We start from the raw sequence: 22,219 nt of genomic DNA on the forward strand, positions 1-22,219 counted from the left end.
GCACATATACAAAAGTGAGAGTGAAAGGACAGCCAGCTTGTGCCTTGATTTCTTGGGGACTGGAAATCTTTGGCTGAAATCAGCAGGTATGCAAATCCAAGTGAAAGCCGCAGCCTGCTGTCGCTCTGCTCCCCGCCCCGGCTCGTATTTCAGCATCGGACGGAGCTGTGTTTGCGGCGCAGGTAGCCACAGCAGCAGCAGTTGGAGGAGTCCAAGTTGTGCTGATTTCTGTGGTTTCTACTCTGATGTTTTATTGATTTGTTAGTGACACTGATAGTTCGGGGACAACGAGTCAGAGAAAGAGCAGAAGCAATTGGACTCAGGATACCTGCTTCAGAAGGACGTCTAATTAGAAAGACAGAGCGAGAGGGCATCAAATAGACAGATACCGCAGCCCTGTGAGAGCAAACGCTGCTGCCAACGTCCACGCAGAGAAACATCCCCCCCTGCTGGGCGAGCACAGCTACTGCATGGGGATCAGATCAATAGCGCCACTCATCCTTGAAGGATAGGCCCGCCTGGCAGCAGCTCGCTTGTTTAACACAGTCAAGCTCTCCAGACTGAAAATGAGAGCCTCTTTAGAAATCAAAGGGAAGTCAAACATTACTGCCTTTGCCTCCGCTTCAATCAGGACTGTCTGCAGTGCCTTCCCTTACAAATTCTCATTAGTATTAAGATGAAGAGAGGCCTTCGTTAAAAAATTTTTTGTGAATTATCCACTGTGGAGTGGAGTGGCTCGCATCAGATGCATTAAAAGTGACTGCCCTGCGTTACATCCACAGTCAGAGTAACACAAACACTCAAGCACATCAAAGCAGCAAGCGACTAAAGCACACGACGGTCCTCTCCTGCGTCTCGTTCACCTTAAAAACACGAGAAAAGAAGGAGAGCAATGAGATGATGCTTCCTCCCCTGCAGCCTGGTCGGCCTTCTGGGAAGAGAGATGTGCATTTGGAGAAGAGGCCTGGGGGACATGACCTCCCCGCTGCAGCCTCCGTCCCACTGTTTTATAATGACAGCGCCTTATTAGGGAAACTGACATCCTGATTGATCGGCTATAATCAGCTCGTTAGCCATGATTACTCGTTTGGTGGGGGGGGGGGGGGGGGGGGGGGGGGGTCGACATGCTGGTTTCTCTAAATGCCTTGATCTCACAGGCTGTTCGCCAGCTCTGAGAACAAAGGCAGATAAGAGAGCTCGGGGATTAGGAGGCCCAAAGAAGCGCGGTGTGACCGATGAGCCATACATGGCGGCTGAACCTCTGGATTGACAGGCCGGCTGTTGAGTGGCATTCGGCATTTTTCCTGAGTCCCGATCAGGAAAATCAAGCAAAGTAGTGATTGAAAGTGCTTATAGCCCCTGTTTTCATCAAGCTGCTCAGTACAAGTACAGATTTGTACTGATCACACTACAACATCATGCAAATTTTTATTTAAATATCCATATTTATCTGCTGGACAGGGAAATGTGCCGACCTCTCGCCCTTATTGTAGTGCTGAAAGCCTCGGGATTAGTCAGACATGAATTTGCATGAGGCTCTCCATGTTTTCTCAAGAATAAAAGGATGACCTCTTGGCCAAGAGGCCATCCCGTACACTGTACTATCTATTGTGAGCTCCTCCTGAACTGGTTTCTACCAAAAAACCCAGCCTGTAAAAGGAATGAAACCAGAACAAGGACATGTAATCCTGATTAAACATGTAATAAAATGGAAATCAGCCAATCGCACAGATAAGAACCTCATATGTAGATGACAATAAATGTGTGAGCTCATGGACCACCACGATGTCTCAAGCTCAAAATAACACAGAAAACATTTTTACCATTTCTGTGGACGGTCAACCTTCAGCTTCAGAAACTGTCCTCACCTGCATTAAAAGCTAATACCAGCATGAACACTAACTGACACCAAAATGCAAACCTCAGATTGAGTGAAAAGGTGACGCGACTTCCCCGAAAGATATTTATGTCACACACGGTTGAAATGCAAAGAGAGGAGATACAGGAAGAGAGCAGCAGATCGTGTGGTTCATCATTCCAGGTCACACAGGGCACTCCAATATCATCACTGCCAAAGTTTTACAAAACATCATCAGGAACATCCATAAACTTTCCTCGTACGGCCTTCTGAAAAAATTAAAACGTACAGCTCTGCTTTCACTTGAGATGTAAATGAAGACAGAAAACTAAACAGCAGTGACATTTGCAGCGTTACTAAAGTTGGGCTAGCTGGTATATAATGATGTGCTACGTGGGGGCTAGCTACACAGCTATAGTTAGCATAATATAAACACAGTGAAGCTAACTTTTTTTGCTAACTTTTTTCTACTCGATAAAAGTTAACGTGAGGGTTCCTGATGGTTAGGGACAAATGCAATTGCATGGCAGGATACTGTAAACGGACCAAACTTCAGTCAGGAGAACAACTGAGATAATCCATCCACAATACGAGGTTAGTCATTAATATAATGCTGCATGGGCTGGGCTGGGCTGTAGTTACATTGTAAGGTTTTAAAAACTGAGCTTTAAGATGATGATAGTGATAATAAAAACCGAGACAGGCCGACAGTGATCACCGGCTTTTTTTAGGGGCTTGTTCAGATTAAATAGAACAAGATATAAAGCATTAAATCATGTTAAAACACATCATCCTTAATAAATGCAGAGTAGTTTAGACCTGGAAGCAGGGTTCATACGTCATCACTTAACAACCAGCTAGGGGTTCAAATTAGGACTTTTTAATTTGCCTCATTAGAGCATCAGTGTGACAGATCTGTCAGTCTGAAGAACTGTAGCAGTTTCATGTAATGTAGAGGAGCAGAAACCAGCAATCTGTCTGATGATTCGCTGCAGGAAATTTCAGCAAGGGCATTCTGGGTAAACTTCCAGGCTCATGTCACCATAACGAGCATATGAAGGACTGGTTTTTCCCTACCTTTGACACTGTGACTCCTCCTCCTGGGTCAGAATCACAATCTCTGATATATTTGGTTGCAGTTTTTTTACCTGTGTTTTTCATGGAGATATTTTCTGTGCCCAAATCCAGGATTCATCCATGTTGGCAGGTTGTAGACAGCAAGCCTGTTCCCTAACCCTCCCCCCACTAGCAGCTAAACAGATCAGCTGCTAGTGACAGACAGACACCCTGGTCTTTATGAGGAATTTCGTGAAATAACAGGACCAAATTATTTAACAGTTATCATAAATGTTAAGGTTAGCCGTTTAGCTATTAGCAGTTACTGATATTGCCGCTTGTGAAGCTATCATTAAGGTAGCAGCTAGCAGCTGTGTTTAATTTGGGAGCTGACCACAAACACGATCTGTCCAGCCCATGTAACATCTGTAACATCATTATACAAAGCTCATTTAACAGAATTACAGTTAGTAGTGTCTCCAGAGTCTAATCTCTGTTCTCTTAAAGTCTCAGACTGAAGTAGAAAAACGTCTGTGGCTCTTTTTTAATGAAAATGGTCTCAAGTGTTGGTATGGTAAATGACTCGCTTACAGAATGCAGTTGGAAATTATTAATGATTCACATAAAGTTTTACTTTTCTGCTCTGAAACTTCACTTATAAGTATGCACAAGGACACAGGTATTAATATGAATTAACTTAATGACTGACTGTCAGTAGCTCACGAGTGTACTCTCTGCACTGCTGAAGATGAATGAACAACTGCAATTTAAATGTTCTGAACACCCATGCTCACACAACTCCTGTTTCGATATCTCATTGGCACAAATACACACATTTGCACCTGTAACTACTGCAACTGAAAATAACATGTTTAAGATGGCTGATGTGGGCGTCGTGGGAGAGAATGTGGCTAATCAGAGCTGCAGATGATTGTTGAACAAGGTCTCACAGTTTCTCCCATCTGTGACAGATTTTAATAATAAAACTGGGAAGCTCATTTCCGCCACCTGAATGGGAAAATTACTTGAAACTGAGAAAAGAACTTGGAATTTCAAGTTGAGGTGAAATGGCTAAAGGGTAGGCTGTGACGTGCGATCATTCAGTTTCATATAAAGCTTGGTTCCTTGTACTTGTACTGTGATGAGTCACAGGTAAAGAACGAGACCAAGCAACAGCTTCTAAATCGTCATCAGTATCGTTCATCAGGAGCGCAGCAAGCAGCAGCTTCCTGTTTTTTTTCTCGGACATTCAAAGGGTTGTACATGATGAATTCCAGCCCAGGATCAGACTGGAAATGCAAAGACTCGATTATTGATTATTTGACAAAAACCTCCTGAACCAACTGCAACTGTTAACTGCCATGTGTTCTACTCAGAGGCAGCTCCCACGACTTTACATTCCTCAGATTCAAGTTAAGGAGCTGCTGTTTAGTCACACTGCAGATCCATCATGCAGTGCAGCGTGAGGAGTCAAAATAATTGAAAACAGCAACTAGTTTTTTAAAAGTGCAGTTGCCACACCCACACCTGATAACACCTCGCAGGTTTGATGTCTGTGAAATGGGACAGTCCAGCCTTCAGATTTGCGTCACCGCTGTCTTGGTGGAGTTTAATAAACTCAGCCGTCTGCTCTTTGCTATCTAAAATATAACACGACACTGGAGTAAATTCTCTACCATCTCACACTCCTGTTTAATCAGTTTTCTGTTTGACGTTTATTCAGCTGTGTGAAAACTATAACTTTAATCACAGCCAAAATGATTTACTCAGGAACAAATAAAACACTGAAAAAAGCCAAACAATAACATTTTTAAGTTATCTAAGTGACTTATATATCATGCTTAACTTGAGTAGCGAAAGTCCGTGCAGGGTCTGAAAATGATGTGCTCCAGTGTTCTCACCAACTCTAGTGAGCCTTGACTACCCGGTCAGCTATCGAGCTGGTGGGTAACAGACATCAGAGCACTCTTGCAATTATGTGATGTCTTGATAAACCGAGCAGATATTTGAAGTTGACACAGCTGCATTCTCGCCTGAAAATATGTTAAAAGTTTATTTTGTGACACAGAAAGAGTAATATTTCAAGGTCTTTAGTCGTCCTCCTCCGCCATTGATGCATTTGAAAAGTATTTATATTATTATAAAGATATTATAAATACTAGTTTAATGAATACAGTATAGCAAAGAGTAATAAGAGTAATATTACAACTAAGTAGCTGCCGCCATTATTGGAAACTGGAATTGGGTGGGCCGCGCTATTAAATCGGGGATAGGTTGCGCCACGAAGGATACACCTGACCTATCCTCAAATTTGGGGAAATGAAGGACGCATTTGTCGGGCGCATTTGGAGCAGCCTTCGAATTGGGACAGCCTTTGTTGCATCGCTGTGATGTAATCGGCCTTCAAATGTGGCCTCAGGAGGATGTGGCCTACGAATTGAGACACAGCCTATACCTGCACACAGAGCAAAGGAGAAACAGGTGAGACTAATGAGGGCAGGCAGACACAGGTGGAAACGATCAGGAGGGAAGACGAAAACATGAAACAATAAATCAGGAAGTGGAAACAAGACAAAGGCAAGGAAACGTGGGAGAGAGCAGGAAAAGTCCAAATAAGCACCAAAATAGTTTAGATAATCCAGAACAGCCAGATCACGTCCAGAGCTAATTTCTGACTGGATGACTCAGGCCACAAATGAAATGATGAAAAATATTTTGGAGCCCACATATATATATTTTTATATAAATATAAAAAGTGCCAAAGCAGCCTTGGAGCTGTGTGTGCTGACGTAACGGACCCACGTTACCACAAACTGAATGACATGAAGAAGAAACTCAGGAATGCATTTGAAGCATCAAAAACCTCCCCTGCAGCTGCCGTGCTTCCTTCTGCCACACAAAACTATAAAAGTGGTGCACAGCAGCATCTTCGACAAACAGCCACGCTAACCTTCTCGGGATGACAAATATGTTCCCGTGCCCGAGCGCAGTTATTTCACAGATAAAATCAAATCTATGCTGCGATGCAGAATCCAATCACAAGTGGCCAGACAGGAGACGGATCCTGGATGTATTTCCAGGTGTGAAGTGTACTCTGTCATAGCCGGATATCAGTCTCAACCTGCTGCTTATAACAAACTAAGTTGGGGTGAATTAAAGGCACAAAATACCATAGGTACGAATGGAAAAGTTCACATTACTTGGATATTCCTGTCAGCACACCAGAATGCACTCAGCACTGACATATTGATGCTGAAATGTCCTAAAAAGCCTCAAATGGCCGTAATCGAGGCGAGAGGCAGAAGGGAGACAGGGAGAGGAAGTGAAGGGCGGTTTAAGATGGATCCACCGGAAAATGGATCGGCTGAGGCAAATGTATAATATATTTCCTTCCCCGGTGCTTGGCTGGAATTGCTTAGGGGGGAAATCATAAAGCGAAACGCAAGCCAAGAAATTCCTCCTCCAGCCTCTTTCAGCAGAGACTGATGCTGGCGTTAGTTGGGGCTGACACCTCTCTGAATCCTGTTTTATGTAAATGCAGGTCTCTAAAACAAGTATCCAAGGGTAATGTTAGCAGAGGAGACATGGAGGATGGCAGGCCTGATGCAGCTCGCTTTCAGCTTCCTGCTAATCTGCTCGATTAATCACATCAGCTGAGGCGGAGATAGAAACGCTTCAATCCAGAGATGAAAGTGTGATGGATGAGTGAGCTAAGAGGTCCTCTTCCTCTTTTTTCCACTCCTCTTTTAGCGTCTTCCCTCGCCTGCGCTGCCCCAGCTTCTTTCTGAGCATTCTACTTTTCAACATTATTTCATTCCCTTTTACCGTCTTTCATATTTTCTTTAACTTTAACTGTACTTGTTTTCTATCTGACCCTAGTCTTGTCTATTGTTTCTGTTCTGCTCGACTATCCCGTCTGTTTCATCCAGCAAAGTGTTCATCTACCAGGTACAGATTAAAGACGAGCCCAGTTATTATGATAAAATTTCACGTGACAAAAGGACAAGATGATGCTGAGAAAATCACACAAGCTTCTCTGTCACCAGTACCAATACAAATCTGGGAACCTTCAGCCAGCTCTGAGTGCCGACTCTCAGCTTCGGTTCAAGGCGGTGAACAAAGAATATTCACTAGGAAATTACCATGTAGTCCCTGATTTCAGGAACATAAATCATACAGAAAGTGTTCATCCTTAACACTTTGTGGAGAGTTCCCCAAAAACGAAACTTCCCGCAGGAACCTGAGCAGCGAGTGTTGTTACACTGCTTCTGTCATCCAACAAAAACCACGGGCACACTGGAAGCCATACATCACGCTGCCTCCACGTGGGAGACCTTCTCGGCTTTCTCTGTAATATGTTCTTCATGTGGTTCGTTTAAAGGCTGATGTTAGTTTTAGTTGCAGAGCTGGTCTGACGTCTTTCGATGTATTTACAAAATCTAATATGGCCTCATTGGCCAATGATTGGTTTGCCGTAGAAAGGATCCAGTGATCATCCTGATTAGGATTATATTTTTATCACCACGCTGGCCTCGGGAGTATGGTTAGGCCACTCCTAGTGTTCCCTTGTTTAGCATGAGGCTAAAATATTAACCCTGACCTGAAGTGGTGGACATTAAGTTAGGGATGCACTTGCACCGAGAGCTCCTTTGCACTTGTTTACACAAACAGCTTGCAAATGTAATTGCCACAGTTGGAGTAGGTACTACACCGAGTTTGGAGCAGACTTGTTATCTGCTTCATTTATGAAGAGAAGACCACCCTTGAACTGGCTTTAACGGTCAATGTCATATTTGTTTTTGCCCCCCTGGGATTAAAGCAGAGTCTGCACTTGTGGCGGTGCAGAGACCAAAGATCTCACGGTCCATAACTTTCCAGATTTCGTATGTGTGTAAATATGTTAGGATTCGATTTTTGGGCCGTATCAGAGAAGAGACATTAGATGAGCTGGATCCTTTGAGGCTCCTTTGTAGAATCCAAAGGGCAAACCTTAATTCTCCTCCGCCCATCCATCCATCCGTGGACTGCGCGGGCCCAGAGCTTGTGTGTTAATGGAGGGCATTTTTATAATTAGGCATAAATGTAATGAATCACCTGGTCCATGCGGAGGCGTTCTTCGATGGGTTCCTTCAGGAACCTTGTGAGTTCTTTTCGCCAAGTCTGCAGGCTGCAGGTCTTCCCCCCTTGTCCCTTATTGTTCTCCTTCTCTGACTTCCTTTCTTTTCGTCATTACTCCACCTTTTCTTTCTCCCTCTGCCGTTCCTCTCATTGTGTCTCCTCCTCACGTTCCTCCGCCCTCCACATTAATCACATGGCAGGCAGAATAAAGCAGAGCATCTGTAATAGTTTAGCAGCGTCACTGAAGGACAGGCAGAGGTCGGCTAGCATCACAGCTAATGCATCGACATCTAGCGTGCACGGGCGTGTGTGAGTGTGTGTGCGTGCACATGTGTGTGTGTGTACATGTATTAACAGTAATAGATGGCTTGAAGTGCATGCAAGGACAGAACGGGGACATGAGGCACTAAAAATGGATCGTTACCTGGTGGTCTAACACTCACGCACACACACTCACACACACTCTCAGTACATCTCCCTCACCCGGCTGCGCTGCTTTATTTGATCGGATTTTTGGAGCATTTTTAACCCTTTTCTCTGTGTTATTGATGATATCAAGACAAACAGGCTCATTATTGACTCTTTTTTAGCTCCTTCCCCCTGCTAGAAACCGGAGGCTGGTCTAACTGAAGAGAACTGAGGCGTCTGTTTGGTTGGCAGCTTGATTTGTTGCTGCTGCAGAGGTTTTGCGTCACTTTGGTCCTTCTGCTGCCAACAGTTCCTCCTCCTGCTTTCGATTTTGCTCCTGCTTGTTTTCCGATCATAAAATGCTCTTTTTCTTTTCCTTTTCAGCCAAAATGAACTGGAAAGATTCCCTGCTGATAAGCTGCCACACAAACTCCCACCGTGGCCTGCGGGAACAAACAAACAAATGGCATTCAAGCGTGAACTTTACAACCTCGGCTTTTATCAAAAACTCTGAAGCCAAACAAAGACGACTCCTTATCATTGAAGCTAATTTTTAATTTCACGGGTGTTGTTTTAAGTTTGAAGGACATTCTGCGCTGTTTATTTTCCTCGTTTAGTTTCCCCACACGCCCTCGCCGTCTCTCAGCCCATGTAGACCTTTGTGTTCGAGTCCCTGAACCAGATAAGGAAGTCATTGTGTCTCCTGTAATGAAAAGGCAGGGTGAGTGGGGCGATAGGATTTTCAATATCTCGCCGCGCTCGGGTGAAAGTGCCGTGCACGCGCCGTAACCTTGAGCACGGCGCACGTCAATCAATCCAAATCCATTCGGCCGCGTCCTCCCGCTCCCCTTGGCAACTGAGATGAGCGTACGTGGCGTCCGACGTCAGCTCCTATCGATGACTTCTGCATCTAGGCTGAGCGAGTGTGATCGGCAGCGAGCTTTGGGGTTCGTCCCCCCTGCACGGCGCCGCTGGGCCATTCAGTCGAAATAACAATCGATGAGTCACAACCAACCACTGGAATAGCAACACAGGAAATATCATGATTTAGTGGTGCAGCTCTTAAAATTGCATCTTCTTTTCTCAAATACCTGATGGGAACTTGAATAGAAGACACCATGTTTCTCAAACACACTGCTGTTCATTAGATATATATATATATATGATACTTCTGTATTCATTGCTCATATTAATAAAGTTTAACACATTTCTATTTAATGCCATCAAAGATGGACACACCAATCAAACGTGTCATGATGTTAAAGTTGTGCCTGCCTACAATCAGTCAAACCTGCTGCCCGACCAAGAAATATCAGTCAGATTTATTATGGTTAAAAAAGCAAATCCAGGCTGCCTATCTATGAAAGAGATGATTGTGGTGGCCTTTGAGACTGGTTTGTTACAAGCGTTTTCTTCTGACTGATGAAAGGATCATATAAATCATATAAAAGAAACAATTTTTCCATGCGAGAAAGTTTAAGAATGATGGGACTGTTTTTTAACTGAGGTCAGATGATCCAAACTGGAGCAAAACTCTCATCAGTTGCCCAAGGTTTGGGTTTTTTTTACGACTTCCCTCTCAAAGTCATCTTCTCATTTCTGCTTGGACCACTTTTAGCACTGCTGCTGATTTTAGATTTCTCCCTGAAGTCCCCGAATGCCTCTTTGCTCTTTGCCCAAAATGCTGGCCCTTCAACTTGACTTTCATTCTGGTCACACAGATGAAGTCAAAGGGCCATTTTCAGATATTCATTTCTGATGAACATCCACACAGTATTGGGTCCATTTACTGTCTGCACGTTTGAGGTCATGACAAAATGTAAGAGGTCAAAATGGGAACTGCACGGAGTGATTTAAAACTAGAGAGCAGTGGTCCAAGGGCAGTGTTGGTCAAGTTACTTGAAAAAAGTAATCAGTAACTAATTACTGATTACTTCCCCCAAAAAGTAATCCCATTACTTTACTGATTACTTATTTTCAAAAGTAATTAATTACTTAGTTACTTAGTTACTTTTTAAAAACACGATTTACAACCTGAATAGGTGATAAAGCGATAGATCTTTCAGCCCAATTCTACTTTTTCTGCATAATCCATCATACAAAATGTAATCAAATGGAAAAGTTTCTTTTTAAAACTTGTTTTATTAGTTTTAATCTTTTAACTTTATGCATCAAGCAAAAATTAAATTATATGCAACATTCTCTGACTGGAAGAAATTAGTTTAACATTTAAACCTATTTTCTGCACATTCCAGCACATAAAATATATATACTTTTTGTGTTTGCACTCAGTCTTTCAAATAGATGCAAGTAAAACACAGCAGAACATAAATAAAGTCAAAGACTAGCGGTCCTGTTGCTCTATTTTCACCTGTAAAGCAGGAGTAGGGTAGGCGGAGGTTTACCCTGGTGCAGGTGTGCCGCAGCGGTCAGTGGAAGAATCCGCGAGTTTCTCTGTGAGTTTCCCATTACGTCGTAGCGCACTCGGTGTTTGCTTGGAAGTTTAAGGGGGGTTTTTTGCTGTAAAAAGAAGTTTTCTTCCCACGCACGATGGACGCTAATGTTTTTGTCACTTTTTATGGAATCAAACTCAAAGTAAGGTCAGTACTTCCACACTTTAAACGCTGCACGCTCATACTCTCTCCCACAGTCGATATGTGATCCATTGTTGATCTGCACACAGCTGTTGTCACGAACGTCGCACTCGCTTACGTCACTGTCATGAGACGTTCTCGCAAAAAAATCACGGTTTTAGTAACACAGTAACGCAGCGTTCCTACGGGAAAGTAAAGGTAATCTAATTACCGTTTTTGCAATAGTAATTCCTTACTTTACTCGTTACTTGAAAAAAGTTATCGGATTACAGTAACGCGTTACTGCCCATCTCTGTCCAAGGGCGTGCAAGAAGATTAGCATGAAGGGAACATTGAGGGGTCAAACCAGGGGTAGTTTTCGCTGTTCTTAACAGGATGGAATTGCACAGAGATGAATCAAATATTCTATATTCTCTCTCTCTCTACATACATTATATATATATACATATATATATATATATACATACATATATATATATATACACATATTCTTCTTTTCCTCTTTATTTTAATTAAGACAGCCAGCTGAGAATGAGACGCTAATTCCACCTTAAATTTCTGGTTTATTCAGACACACGGTCATGTGATAAAGTACTTCACTTCCTCGCTTTTCATTTTCACTCCACGTCATCAGTTATTTGTTTTGCATGACTGCACATCTCTGAAATTCACTCACACACACCTCTCAACAGTAACGTCTTTCTCTGGTTCCTAACAGCCTGAGTCTTGGCCTGTGTTGCAGGAGGATGAGACGGGCGAGGGCCGCTTCAGTTTCCCCGGTTACGGCATGGGCCCCGCTTGCCTGCAGGCTAAGGACGGCATGGCCATCAAAGGCAACAACAACAATGCCCCGACCTCGGCCGCACCCGAAAAGAGCATCGAGGAGATGAAGAAGCTGTTCATTAGTCGGGCCAAGCGCATCGACACGGTGTCCCGCGTGGCCTTCCCACTCGTCTTCCTCATTTTTAACATTTTCTACTGGATCATTTACAAGATCATCCGCAGCGAGGACATCCACAAGCAGTAGTGGAGAGCTGAGGAGGAGGACGAGGAGGAGAACGGTGCGAAGAGGAGAAGACAGAGAAAAGGAAACAGAGCGCTGACTTCGGTACAAGATCTGTTGCCCCTTTTTCCACCGAGCGTTCTCTCCTCTTCCTCTTCCTTCGCCTTCATTTGGTCGAGGAAAGTCACTTTCTTTGTGGCGGTCGCTCACCATGGCACCACCTGACGCCTACAGACACGATTTCAAATATTTATTATTGCTTTATTTTTCCTTTAATCTCCTCTCCTACCCTGAAACCTGCCCCGTTCCCGTCTCCTTCCAGCTCCTGAATAATCCGGACCGGTGCAATAGCAATGCAGTAAAATGCATGATATATGAATGTGGCAATATATTCAAGAAACGAAAAGTTCAACTTTTGCAGGCATCCCAGTAAAAACTGTGTGGGAGCAGTCGGACTGAACAAGCGAGGCTTGTAAAAGAAATGTTGTGTTTTAGCTTTTTGTGTGACGACAGATATAATGCTATGTGACGGGTGGGTCGTGCGAGAGCAGTGTAATATACTCATATATGTTATCATAACTGGGAAAAAATAGGATGTTTGTTTCCACAGGTGGGCGTCTGGATTTAAAGGATTTTTCACCCAAAAAAAAGAAAAGAAAAGAAGGCGGGCCGATCGGTGCTTCCATTGAACAAAGCGATGCAAAGGTCGCGCTTTCTGTATATCGAGATTTGCTTCAAATGTGTACTGCAAGCACTCCTCAAAGCTCCCCCTTGCTCCCGCTGCCATCAAGCACCGTGAAACTGAACCGACCTGTCAATCACACGACTGGACGACATGGGACAAACTATCTCATTTATCCGTGCTCAGCGTGTTCCTCTGCCTGTCCTTCATTTCTGTTTTTTCGGTTGTTTCTTAATGAATTTCTGTGCCGACTCAACACGTGGCTCCTGCGGCGCTCTGACACGCAGGAAGGAGGTGCGCTCAGATGTCAGCAGCTGATGTCGCCTCGCAGGCTCCTGGGTTTTTGAGATTTCGCTTTGTTTTGGTGAAAGCGGACAGAGAACTACTCGAGCGAGGACGTAGCAACACACAGATACGTTTACATCTCCAGTAGTGCTTCCTTGCTTTGACCCCGCCTTAACGTGACGCCGCCCATCCCGCTCCCCAGCCGAGAGGACATATGTTACCTTAATTAACTGTATTCCCGCCTCATTCGTATGCACCGACTGTAGCTGCAAACCTCATAAAGCTACGCCGCCATCCACATGCAGAGGCTGTGATGAGGGGATTCGTCATTTGAGGCTTCATAAGTGTGACTAATGATTTTATTTGTTTCGTTTTTTTTTTCTTGTACTTTGCACCAGGCTTCTCTATGCAATGATCAGTATATGCAAATATGATTTTTCCCACGTCTTGGCACCCTCATCCACATCCCGCTGCAGACAGTGAAAAAAGGTCTTTCATGCTTATTGGTCAGAATGGAGACAAAGGTGTTGCAAACTGCCCAGGCACTTCTGCCCAATGCACACGGATCAGTAGATGGAGAAAAATATATATAAATATATATGTGTGTATGTTTTAAACTAGAAATCTGAAGGAAGGAGGTGGAAGGAGGAGAGTGATGATGTGTGTGCAGTGAGAACTCTGACAGGCTGTGATGTGCAATGTTCTTTTTTTTTGCAAACATTTAATCAGTCTCACACTATCTTTTTCTGCTTCTTACGCAAAAACCTGCCTTTGCAGCCAAACCTCAAAGGAGCACGTCGACGATTCTTTGTGAGACACCGGGAGGCCTGGCTCAGCCGCACTGCCCAGTCAGAAACATTTTATTAAATTCCAGCTTGTGCGCTGGTTAAATTAGCCCGATGTAGCTATTATATATTATAGTTTGTGTTTCCTGGTTCTGTCCCAGTCCACAGACATACTGTAAGAGTCTTAGAGAGAGCGGATGAATATTTCCGATTATTCCTCTGATAACCTCTGATCAGTGAGCCACCAGCTGAAAGTCAACCAGCCAGCTAGACCTTCCTCGCTCTGACAATAAAACATGGATTATTTGTTTTGGTCTAAATATCAGACATGGGGAGATTGGCACAAAGTGCATCTCCACTGTTAACTGAAACAGTGGAGATGTCTTTTACAGAACATCTGATGTAGATTTTAATTTACATCATTCGCTTTGTCTCAAAGTACACTGCGAGCAATCCGAAGGGCTATGCTCCACCTCTCCCTCTGCTCACATGATCCCAGCCTGTTCTGACTTTAAAATGGAAGTGCCATAAAATCTGCTTCAGTCCAAACTATGCATCTCATTCACCGAATCATTCCCAGAAAAGGAAAACTGCTCAAAGCTGGGACCTCAGAGGTGCTTCGGTTACTTACAGAGGCCGTTTTATTTCCACATGCGCGGCTGTGTTTCCGTGAGCTCCGGTCGAATCCCCGCCTTCACCCTCTCACCCTCCTTATCGTTACACCTTCAGAGATGTGGGCACGGATTCAGATTCAGAGCAGATCAGACGGTTCAAGCAGGGAAAGTAAAAAGGTGGTGTTTTTTCTGAAAACCCACAAATATGCATGTTAAATGAAGACCTCACCCAGGTCCAAAGTCACACTTGTACTTCTCTGCTATTCATGTATGTGGGAGCAACGAAGCAAAACAAGCTCACTGGGCCTTTCAAAGGCTGCTGCGATGCTTCTCACACAGCGTTCTTGGTTTGACCAAAGTTCTCCAGAAATCACCTTAAAGCTAATTCCAGGTAATAAACTCTTTCAGTTACACAGGTCAGTCAAGCAGGTGCAGTACTTAAAAAGTAAACCGTTTAGTGCTGCTGAAAGGAATATTTTATATTTGTGTACAGGGACAAATCAACGCTGTCTTAAATGGAAGTGTTCGACTTTTAGTCCACCTGGCTCAGTCGTGGTGAGGCACACAACAAACTTTAAAATATCTTTTATAATAGAGCTTGAGGTGCAGCTCTTCCCAGCAAATGAACTTATAGATCCGTGCACGCTCGCCAGGAAAATCGTATTTTGTAGACTTGGCAGCTCCTCTGAGCGACACGTATGATGCAAACCGCCTCTGATGGCCTCTGTTTGCAGTGAAGCCTCCTCTGTGGTCACGGCCTGCACCCAGGTGGGAAACCTCAGCCAGCTCAATCTGATTAGGACGGCTCCTTTTATCTTCTGTGCCAAAAACACAAGGACATCAGTCGCCTGTTTTACATACACATGCACATCTTCTCGTGCCATATGGGGGTTGAATATGCAACAAAAAAAGAGGACCTAGAAGCATATCGTGCATCCATTCAACCACCATTTCCCAGCATTTACGGCCCTCCCCTCAGGCGTGGGTCTCGTGCGTGTCATAGTTGTTGTCGAGCTTTTTGTCAGGTCTCATGCCGTCGTATTAATCATTGTTCTCTGTGGGTTTGGGGGGCAGAGGGGGGGATACTGTGGGTTGGTTTTGCATCGCGATGTGATGCAAACTGACAGAAGGATGAGAGAGAGGGATGCATTTTTAGACGTTTATGGATTTTAAAGTAGCATGGTTTGATTTGCCGATGATTAATGATTCACGGGCTTTTGCAGGGTTTGTTTGATTCTCTTGTATTTTATTGTATGTACTATACAACCCGATGACCCCGAGGCAGAAGGAGAAAAAAACAGAGACTCTCGAACTGCTGTGAACTAAAGGAAACATTATTATGACGATTCTTCTTCTTCTTATTTATTTATTTACTTTCTTTGCACAAGTTGGAATGGCCTTAATTTTGCTTTAGTTGCTTCTCTCGTGTATTGGCACAAAGTGCACCTGTTTCGTTTGCCGAACTTACAATTATGCTCATTATGACGCTTATAATCTGAACGTGCACATCAGAGCAGAATGAAAAAAAAAAAAAAGTTCAGCAAATCCTTTTTATTTTTCATTAATCTGAGAATCAATATTTTGCATGAATATAAATAAAATGGCAGATATTTTGGCTTGTATAAAAAAATGTGAAGCAATTTGAAGAGAAAAAAAAAAAGAATGTACCGTTTCTGCTGTATCTGTATATATCTAAATATTTACTGAAATATGTCATACTACTAATTCTATTAATGATTAAAGGTTTTCTGAACAAAAATCTCTTTACCTGTTTTTGAACATTGTCGAGGTTGTTGGAGTTGGATCTTCTGCTTTCTGTTACTCGACTCAAGGATCTGTGTAATCGTTCGAGAAAAAGTATTAAAAATTGCAAAGAAATCCCGGCTGCAGGTTGTTTTTATTTTAATAAAGGTCAGACTTCTTTGTTGTGTTTATCGTGCTTTCAGAATTTCTTTGCCCCACCTACTGCTCACGCAAAATTCCTGCAATTAGAGTGCTTCGCGTTAAGCTGCAGACAAGGGAGCAGGTCAACCATGTGTCCTAAAACTTGACGTTAGAAGTCGGAAAAATGCGTGAGTGTGAGGATTTCCTACAAAACTGCAGTTCTTCTGAAGTGTTCCTCTTCTGCAGGGGTCAGTATTGGCGGTAAACCGGTGACGGGGTCGTGGGTGGAGCAGCAAAAGCTGGGTCGTGTGCTCTGACCCAACAGACGAGCTGCTGTAGCTCAGACGGCCGGTGTCAGAACACACATAGCATCAGTGGCCACCAGAGGAACACCTCGCACTAAGGTTCATTATGGGACGGTGGGCCGGGGTCCCTGTATATGTCTGAAAAAGCAGTCGCACCTTTCCATCAAAACCTCTGATCCTGTTGAATCCAGGAATATGGCATGTGGCTATGTCAGGTACATGATGTACTCCAGGTAATGATGTTAGCACCTGGAAAAAAGCAGAGACCTCCAACGGGCTCAGGGAGGGGCTGCGGCCACCTGAGAGCACAGAGGAGAGAGAAAAGAGAGTCTAACTAAGGGAGGATTCGGGGTCACCTGGTCCAGCCCTAACTATATGCTTTAGCAAAAAAGGAAATTAATCTTAAAAGTAGAGATCGTGTCTGTCTCCCGAATCCAAACTGGAAGCTGGTTCCACAGAAGAGGGGCCTGAAAACTGAAGGCTCTGCCTTCCATTCTACTTTTAAGTGCTCTAGGAACAACAAGTAACCTGTGAGAGGTAAGTGCTCTAATGGGGTGATATGGTACTGTAAGGTCATTAAAATAAGTTGGGGCCTGATTATTTAAGACCTTGTATGTGAGAAGCATGATTTAAATTCAGGGAGCCGATGAAGAGAAGTCAGTATGGAAGAAATCTGCTCCTTTGAATGAAAAGAGCAGATTTAAATGGCAGGTCCTTTAATTATTTTATTCCCATTAACCTGTCTGCATGGCTCTTACTGTAAAACACAGCATTTACTTAGCAAGAGGAAAGTTGACGTCATCATTTAGACCTTATCTCCTGCTGTACTTTTTCACTGGTGTTTGGAGAAGGACCAAGTTGGATATAATATAAAAGGTGGATATAATGTATTTAATATAAAAGAGGAGGCAGCCAATATGGTCTGGACTGCACAAGTGCACACATATCATCAGTGTAAAGTTACAGATTTGTATAGGAATCCACGCCTGGAAGCAATTTAAATGTCTGCAGCACGACCACAGGAGCTCCACCTGAGCTTTGTTTTTAATCCCTACACGTTTCAGATTTGGGGGGTTGTGTTTTTTTCCTCATCAGGATCTGAGGATAGATCCAGAAAGCTCCAGAGAAAGCTTCTAAGTTAGGTGTACACTATGTTCCCCATTTTCAAACAAACTGGAGCTTTTTCAACAGGTGGTCACAGAAATAACATGACTGGTAAGTTAAACAGCAGCAGAGCCCGCACTTTGACAAGTTCACTGTTTCTTTCCAGACTAGACTCCAGGAGTGGATATTTACCTGACAGAAATCACCTGCATGCAAATCTTTAAAGCCACAGGGCCGTTGGGCTCGTTGCTCATCTGTTAGTCAGCCTGCAGCCTGCACTCAGGTGGGAATTGCACTTTCAGTTTGACCTGGTTCTGAAGTTTATTGCAGCCGTTCCCGTGGGTCAGACACTGAGTTTGGTTTCTTTTGGTTCTTCCTCTCTGTATCCGACACCCCAGCCAGTAGGAAACATTCCCACAGTGATGGCAAACTGGACCTCAGACGGAAGCTCATGTGTTCAGTAATGAAGCTATGTGATCACTCATCTGCCTGGTGCTCTGTTCTTTGCTCCAAACCAACTGCCCTTTTCACTTTAATCTCACTCCTCTGATGTCATTCTTATTCATGCAGCCCACCTCCTCCCCATCTCCACCTCCTCCAGGTCCCTAGAGAACCATCCAAGCCTCCAACAACTGTCTACACTCCTGAGGATGCGGCTCTGCTTTGATGGCTCATCAGAGTCTAATCACACAGCTTAACTGAATTCTGTATCTCAGTGAATCATGTTCAGGCCTTAAAAAGGAGAAACTGTTTAGAAAGTTCTAATGATCGTTATAATGTTTGTGATAAAATGTTTTAATCAAATGTTCAAGGAACATTTTAAGCATCTTTATATTTAAAAAAAAAAAAAACCTTCCTGTAAACTGTCTTCTTGATCTCCAGTGTGAGTGAAAGCAGGATGTTCCCCCGGCAGCATGCAGAGCTGCATAGACTTGAGGTCAGGCCGAGTATGAAGGACCCCGAGTGTGGCAGACCCACAGCCGAGCGTCTGAAGGTCAACTTTTCACACTGTTATAGAAACTGTGCCTGGGAGGGAGGGAGGGGCTTGTTCTCAGGATCCCTCAGTCACAGGGACAGATGAAGTCTATACACTCCAGCTTCATGAAGTGTCAGGCGAGCTGGTTTCAACAGGAAATCTATGCTAATCATGTCGATGGGAGCACCTCTTATATGTCTCGAGACTCCGCCCAGCACGGTGCTGAGAAATGATCCTCTGTGTGTGTGTCCAAAAATTGGACGTTTACTATACTTGTGGGGACTAACAGCCCTTATGGGGACCAAATGCCCAAGTTTGAAGGCATCTTTGAGGCTCAGAATGTGGTTTAGTGTCAGGGTTACAGTTAGGTTATGGTTAGGTTTAGGCTGTGTGTGTGTGTGTGTGTGTGTGTGTGTGTGTGTGTGTGTGTGTGTGTGTGTGTGTGTGTGTGTGTGTGTGTGTGTGTGTGTGTGTGTGTGTGTGTGCAGTACGAGCTGTTAAATCACAGTGAGTGGATCTGCGTCAACACGACTGTTTTACTAACAGGACCAGAAACTGGGCACAGACATTGTCAGAGATTTACAGTTAACAAACAGTCAGGTGAATAAACAACAATGAGACACTTGTGTAGGTTAACGTGCTGCACGGGTGAAAAGCTCAGAGCAAATCACACCGAACTGAAGTATTCGTTTATTTTTATAGGTTACATCGTCAATATGCAAATATAATCACATTTCCTGTTACGCAGGTCCTGATGTCTGTCTGCATGCAAGCTGTGTGTGTGTGTGTGTGTCACAGAGTATGTGTGTTGCAGGTCAATTTCTAAGAATAATATAATGCAAGTCAACTTCTGCGGATATGTATTTCTGTGCTGGTCTCTTGTCAGTGTCACAGGGTCAGCTTCCTGTTTCTACAGAAAACTGTCTGGTGAAATATGTATAACATAACTTTTGAAGCATAAGCAAATAAAACATTAAAAACTCCCTGACAGACATGCTTGTATATTCAGAGTCTGTTTTCTGTTAAAGCTGCTCATAGGGGGCTACCTGATTAATTCAATTCAACTTTATTTATACAGCACCAAATCACAACAACAGTTGCCTCAAGGTGCTTTATATTGTAAGGTAGACCCTACAATAATACATACAGACAAAAACCCAACACTCATATGACACCCTATGAGCAAGCACTTTGGCGACAGTGGGAAGGAAAAACTCCCTTTTAACAGGAAGAAACCTCCAGCAGAACCAGGCTCAGGGAGGGGCGGGGCCATCTGCCGTGACCAGAATCACTGTGGGTTCTTTACCTTTAAATATAAAGCATCTTGAGGTTACTGTTGCTGTGAATTGATGCTAAATAAATGAAATAAATTGAATTAAACTGAAGTTTCATGCTCAGTTGGATTTAAGTCAACTGATTTCAGCCCCCTTGTTTTGGCTTGGAGAAACGCTCTTGTTTCTCTTGTCCTGCTGCAGATTTAAATTCAGGGAGCCAATGACAGTCCGCGCATGAATAAAGCCCACCTGAGGAATCCCAAACACTGGGATGGCCTGAATGATGGGGACTGTGTATGAGAGTGACTGACTTTAAAGTGAGGACTGTGTGTTTTAATTGTGTCTGCTCAGTGTGTTTGAGTGAAACCTCCACACTGTGAGCAGAGGGCTCCCTCAAAGACAAACGTGTCTTTGTCCCAAACATCATGGAGGGACTGCACACACACACACACACTGACCCAACGCGATCCAAACCAGCTGAACTCAAGGTCTGTAATGATACCACACTGTAATATATGAACTTAATCTGGTATCAGTAATGGCACCATTATTCCTTTAAAGCTCATGCAGGGTCATTAAAGACGTGTTGGTCACATTAATACTAAAACAAAGTTGTCAGAGTTTCATGAATGTGCAGCTCTGGCACATCAGGCTGTCTGATACACCACACTGGGTTTTAATGACTCGGAATCAGTGGTGGTGGTGATGATGATGATTGCAATTTTTGTGCCAAGGGATGCAAACCTTTGTAAATAACCACTCATTAATGGTCTCATTTATCTGGCCAGTCACTGATCCGCCAGCTCTACTGGGTAAAATCGAAATATGTGCTCTTGTTGATTGGTGCTTGGAAAGATTCTTTCAACAGACAGGTTTTGGACACTCTCAGATTTCCTGTTTTCTTACATGATGCGTGTCATGTATCATTTAGATAAAAGGTGAATCTGCTCAACTCCTAAAAGCAGCACAGCTTCACTCTGACCGCCTCAAATTAAAGACTGGCTTCCACAGAGAAGTCAGAGATCAGTGTCAGCAGCGGGACGGCAACTCCACAGCTGCTCAGCTCTGGATCTCAGAGCGAGGAGGGCGTGAAGTGGAAGTTTTGATAAGCGGCAAGAGGGCAAGTCTCTGATGTATAATGCACGTCAGCTGGAGGGCGGCTGCAGAAACAAACGAGCAGGTGTGAAGGTGACAGAGGTCTGACAGGAGGCAGAGAGGAGCACACTGACAGGAAGCTGTCTCCTGGTGGTTTTGTTTACCAACTTAAAGGTGATTTATTCAAACTGAGCTGAGTTTGGGCTCCATTAGTGTCACTGGATGAATATTGGACATTGGACATGCTTTCTGGTACCACCTTAAAAACACTGCACCCCTCTGGTTATTAAAGTGTCAGGTAGAGGAGCTGGCAGGTAATAAAGTACCTGCTCTAAATTTTAATCTTCTAGGTTTGTTCTTTGAACAGATCCCAGTGAATGAAATCAACGTTTCATTTTTAATACGTTTTCTTTGTGGAGTTTTGTAGACGATCAATTTCTAAAATGACAGACATGTAAAAAAATAAAAAATAAAATAATAATCACAGTTTAATCCTACACGACAGCAGAGGAGAGCTGGAGATTGTCTCTATAATCGCTTCCCCCATAAACATGGATGAATAAATGAATCTGTTTGTGCTTTTTTATTGTTTTTCTGGTCTATTTGTCCTCTGTAGGTTTTATGTGGAATTTCTTGAGGACAAAGACACCAAATTTATTTAATAGGTCAGCATCGCTCCCTCGCATCATGTAGATCAGGGGTGTCAAACATAAGGTCCAGGGGCTAGAATCAGCCTGGCAAAGATTCATCTAGCCCACTGCATTTCCAGGAATACTGCTGGGAGTCAGCCAGCCTTCATCTGGATTCAAGTGGTCCTAAAATCTGAAACATTTTCTGGTCCAAAGCATCTTCTTATCATCTTCGATGCCCTGTACCAACACAGAGCAGAGTAGCTATCTGAACGCTACTCCAACAGAGGTCGATTATCTTGTTAATAATTTCACCTCCTCACTACGTACGACTCTGGATACTGTAGCTCCTGTGAAAACTAAGATCTCAAATCAGAAGTACCTGACTCCGTGGTATAATTCTCAAACACGTATCTTAAAGCAGATGACTCGTAAGCTGGAGAGGAAATGGCGTGTCACAAATTTAGAGGATCATGATTTAGCCTGGAGAAATAGTTTGTTGCTTTATAAGAAAGTCCTCCGCAAAGCCAGAACATCTTACTATTCATC

General features: G+C 43.6%; 1 protein-coding gene across 1 annotated transcript in view; it reads left to right on the forward strand.

Moving 5' to 3' along the window:
* The window catches only part of glra1 (glycine receptor, alpha 1), a 125,308-nt gene extending 109,051 nt beyond the window's left edge, over positions 1-16,257 (forward strand). The window contains exon 9 of the mRNA XM_080901733.1: positions 11,777-16,257. Coding sequence (XP_080757859.1) covers positions 11,777-12,061 — 285 coding nt within the window. The 3' untranslated portion in view covers positions 12,062-16,257. The remainder of the gene's footprint in view (positions 1-11,776) is intronic.
* The last annotated feature ends 5,962 nt before the right edge of the window (positions 16,258-22,219 follow it).

Source organism: Rhamphochromis sp. 'chilingali' (assembly GCF_963969265.1).
Source record: "Rhamphochromis sp. 'chilingali' genome assembly, chromosome: 13".
Taxonomy (NCBI): domain Eukaryota; kingdom Metazoa; phylum Chordata; class Actinopteri; order Cichliformes; family Cichlidae; genus Rhamphochromis; species Rhamphochromis sp. 'chilingali'.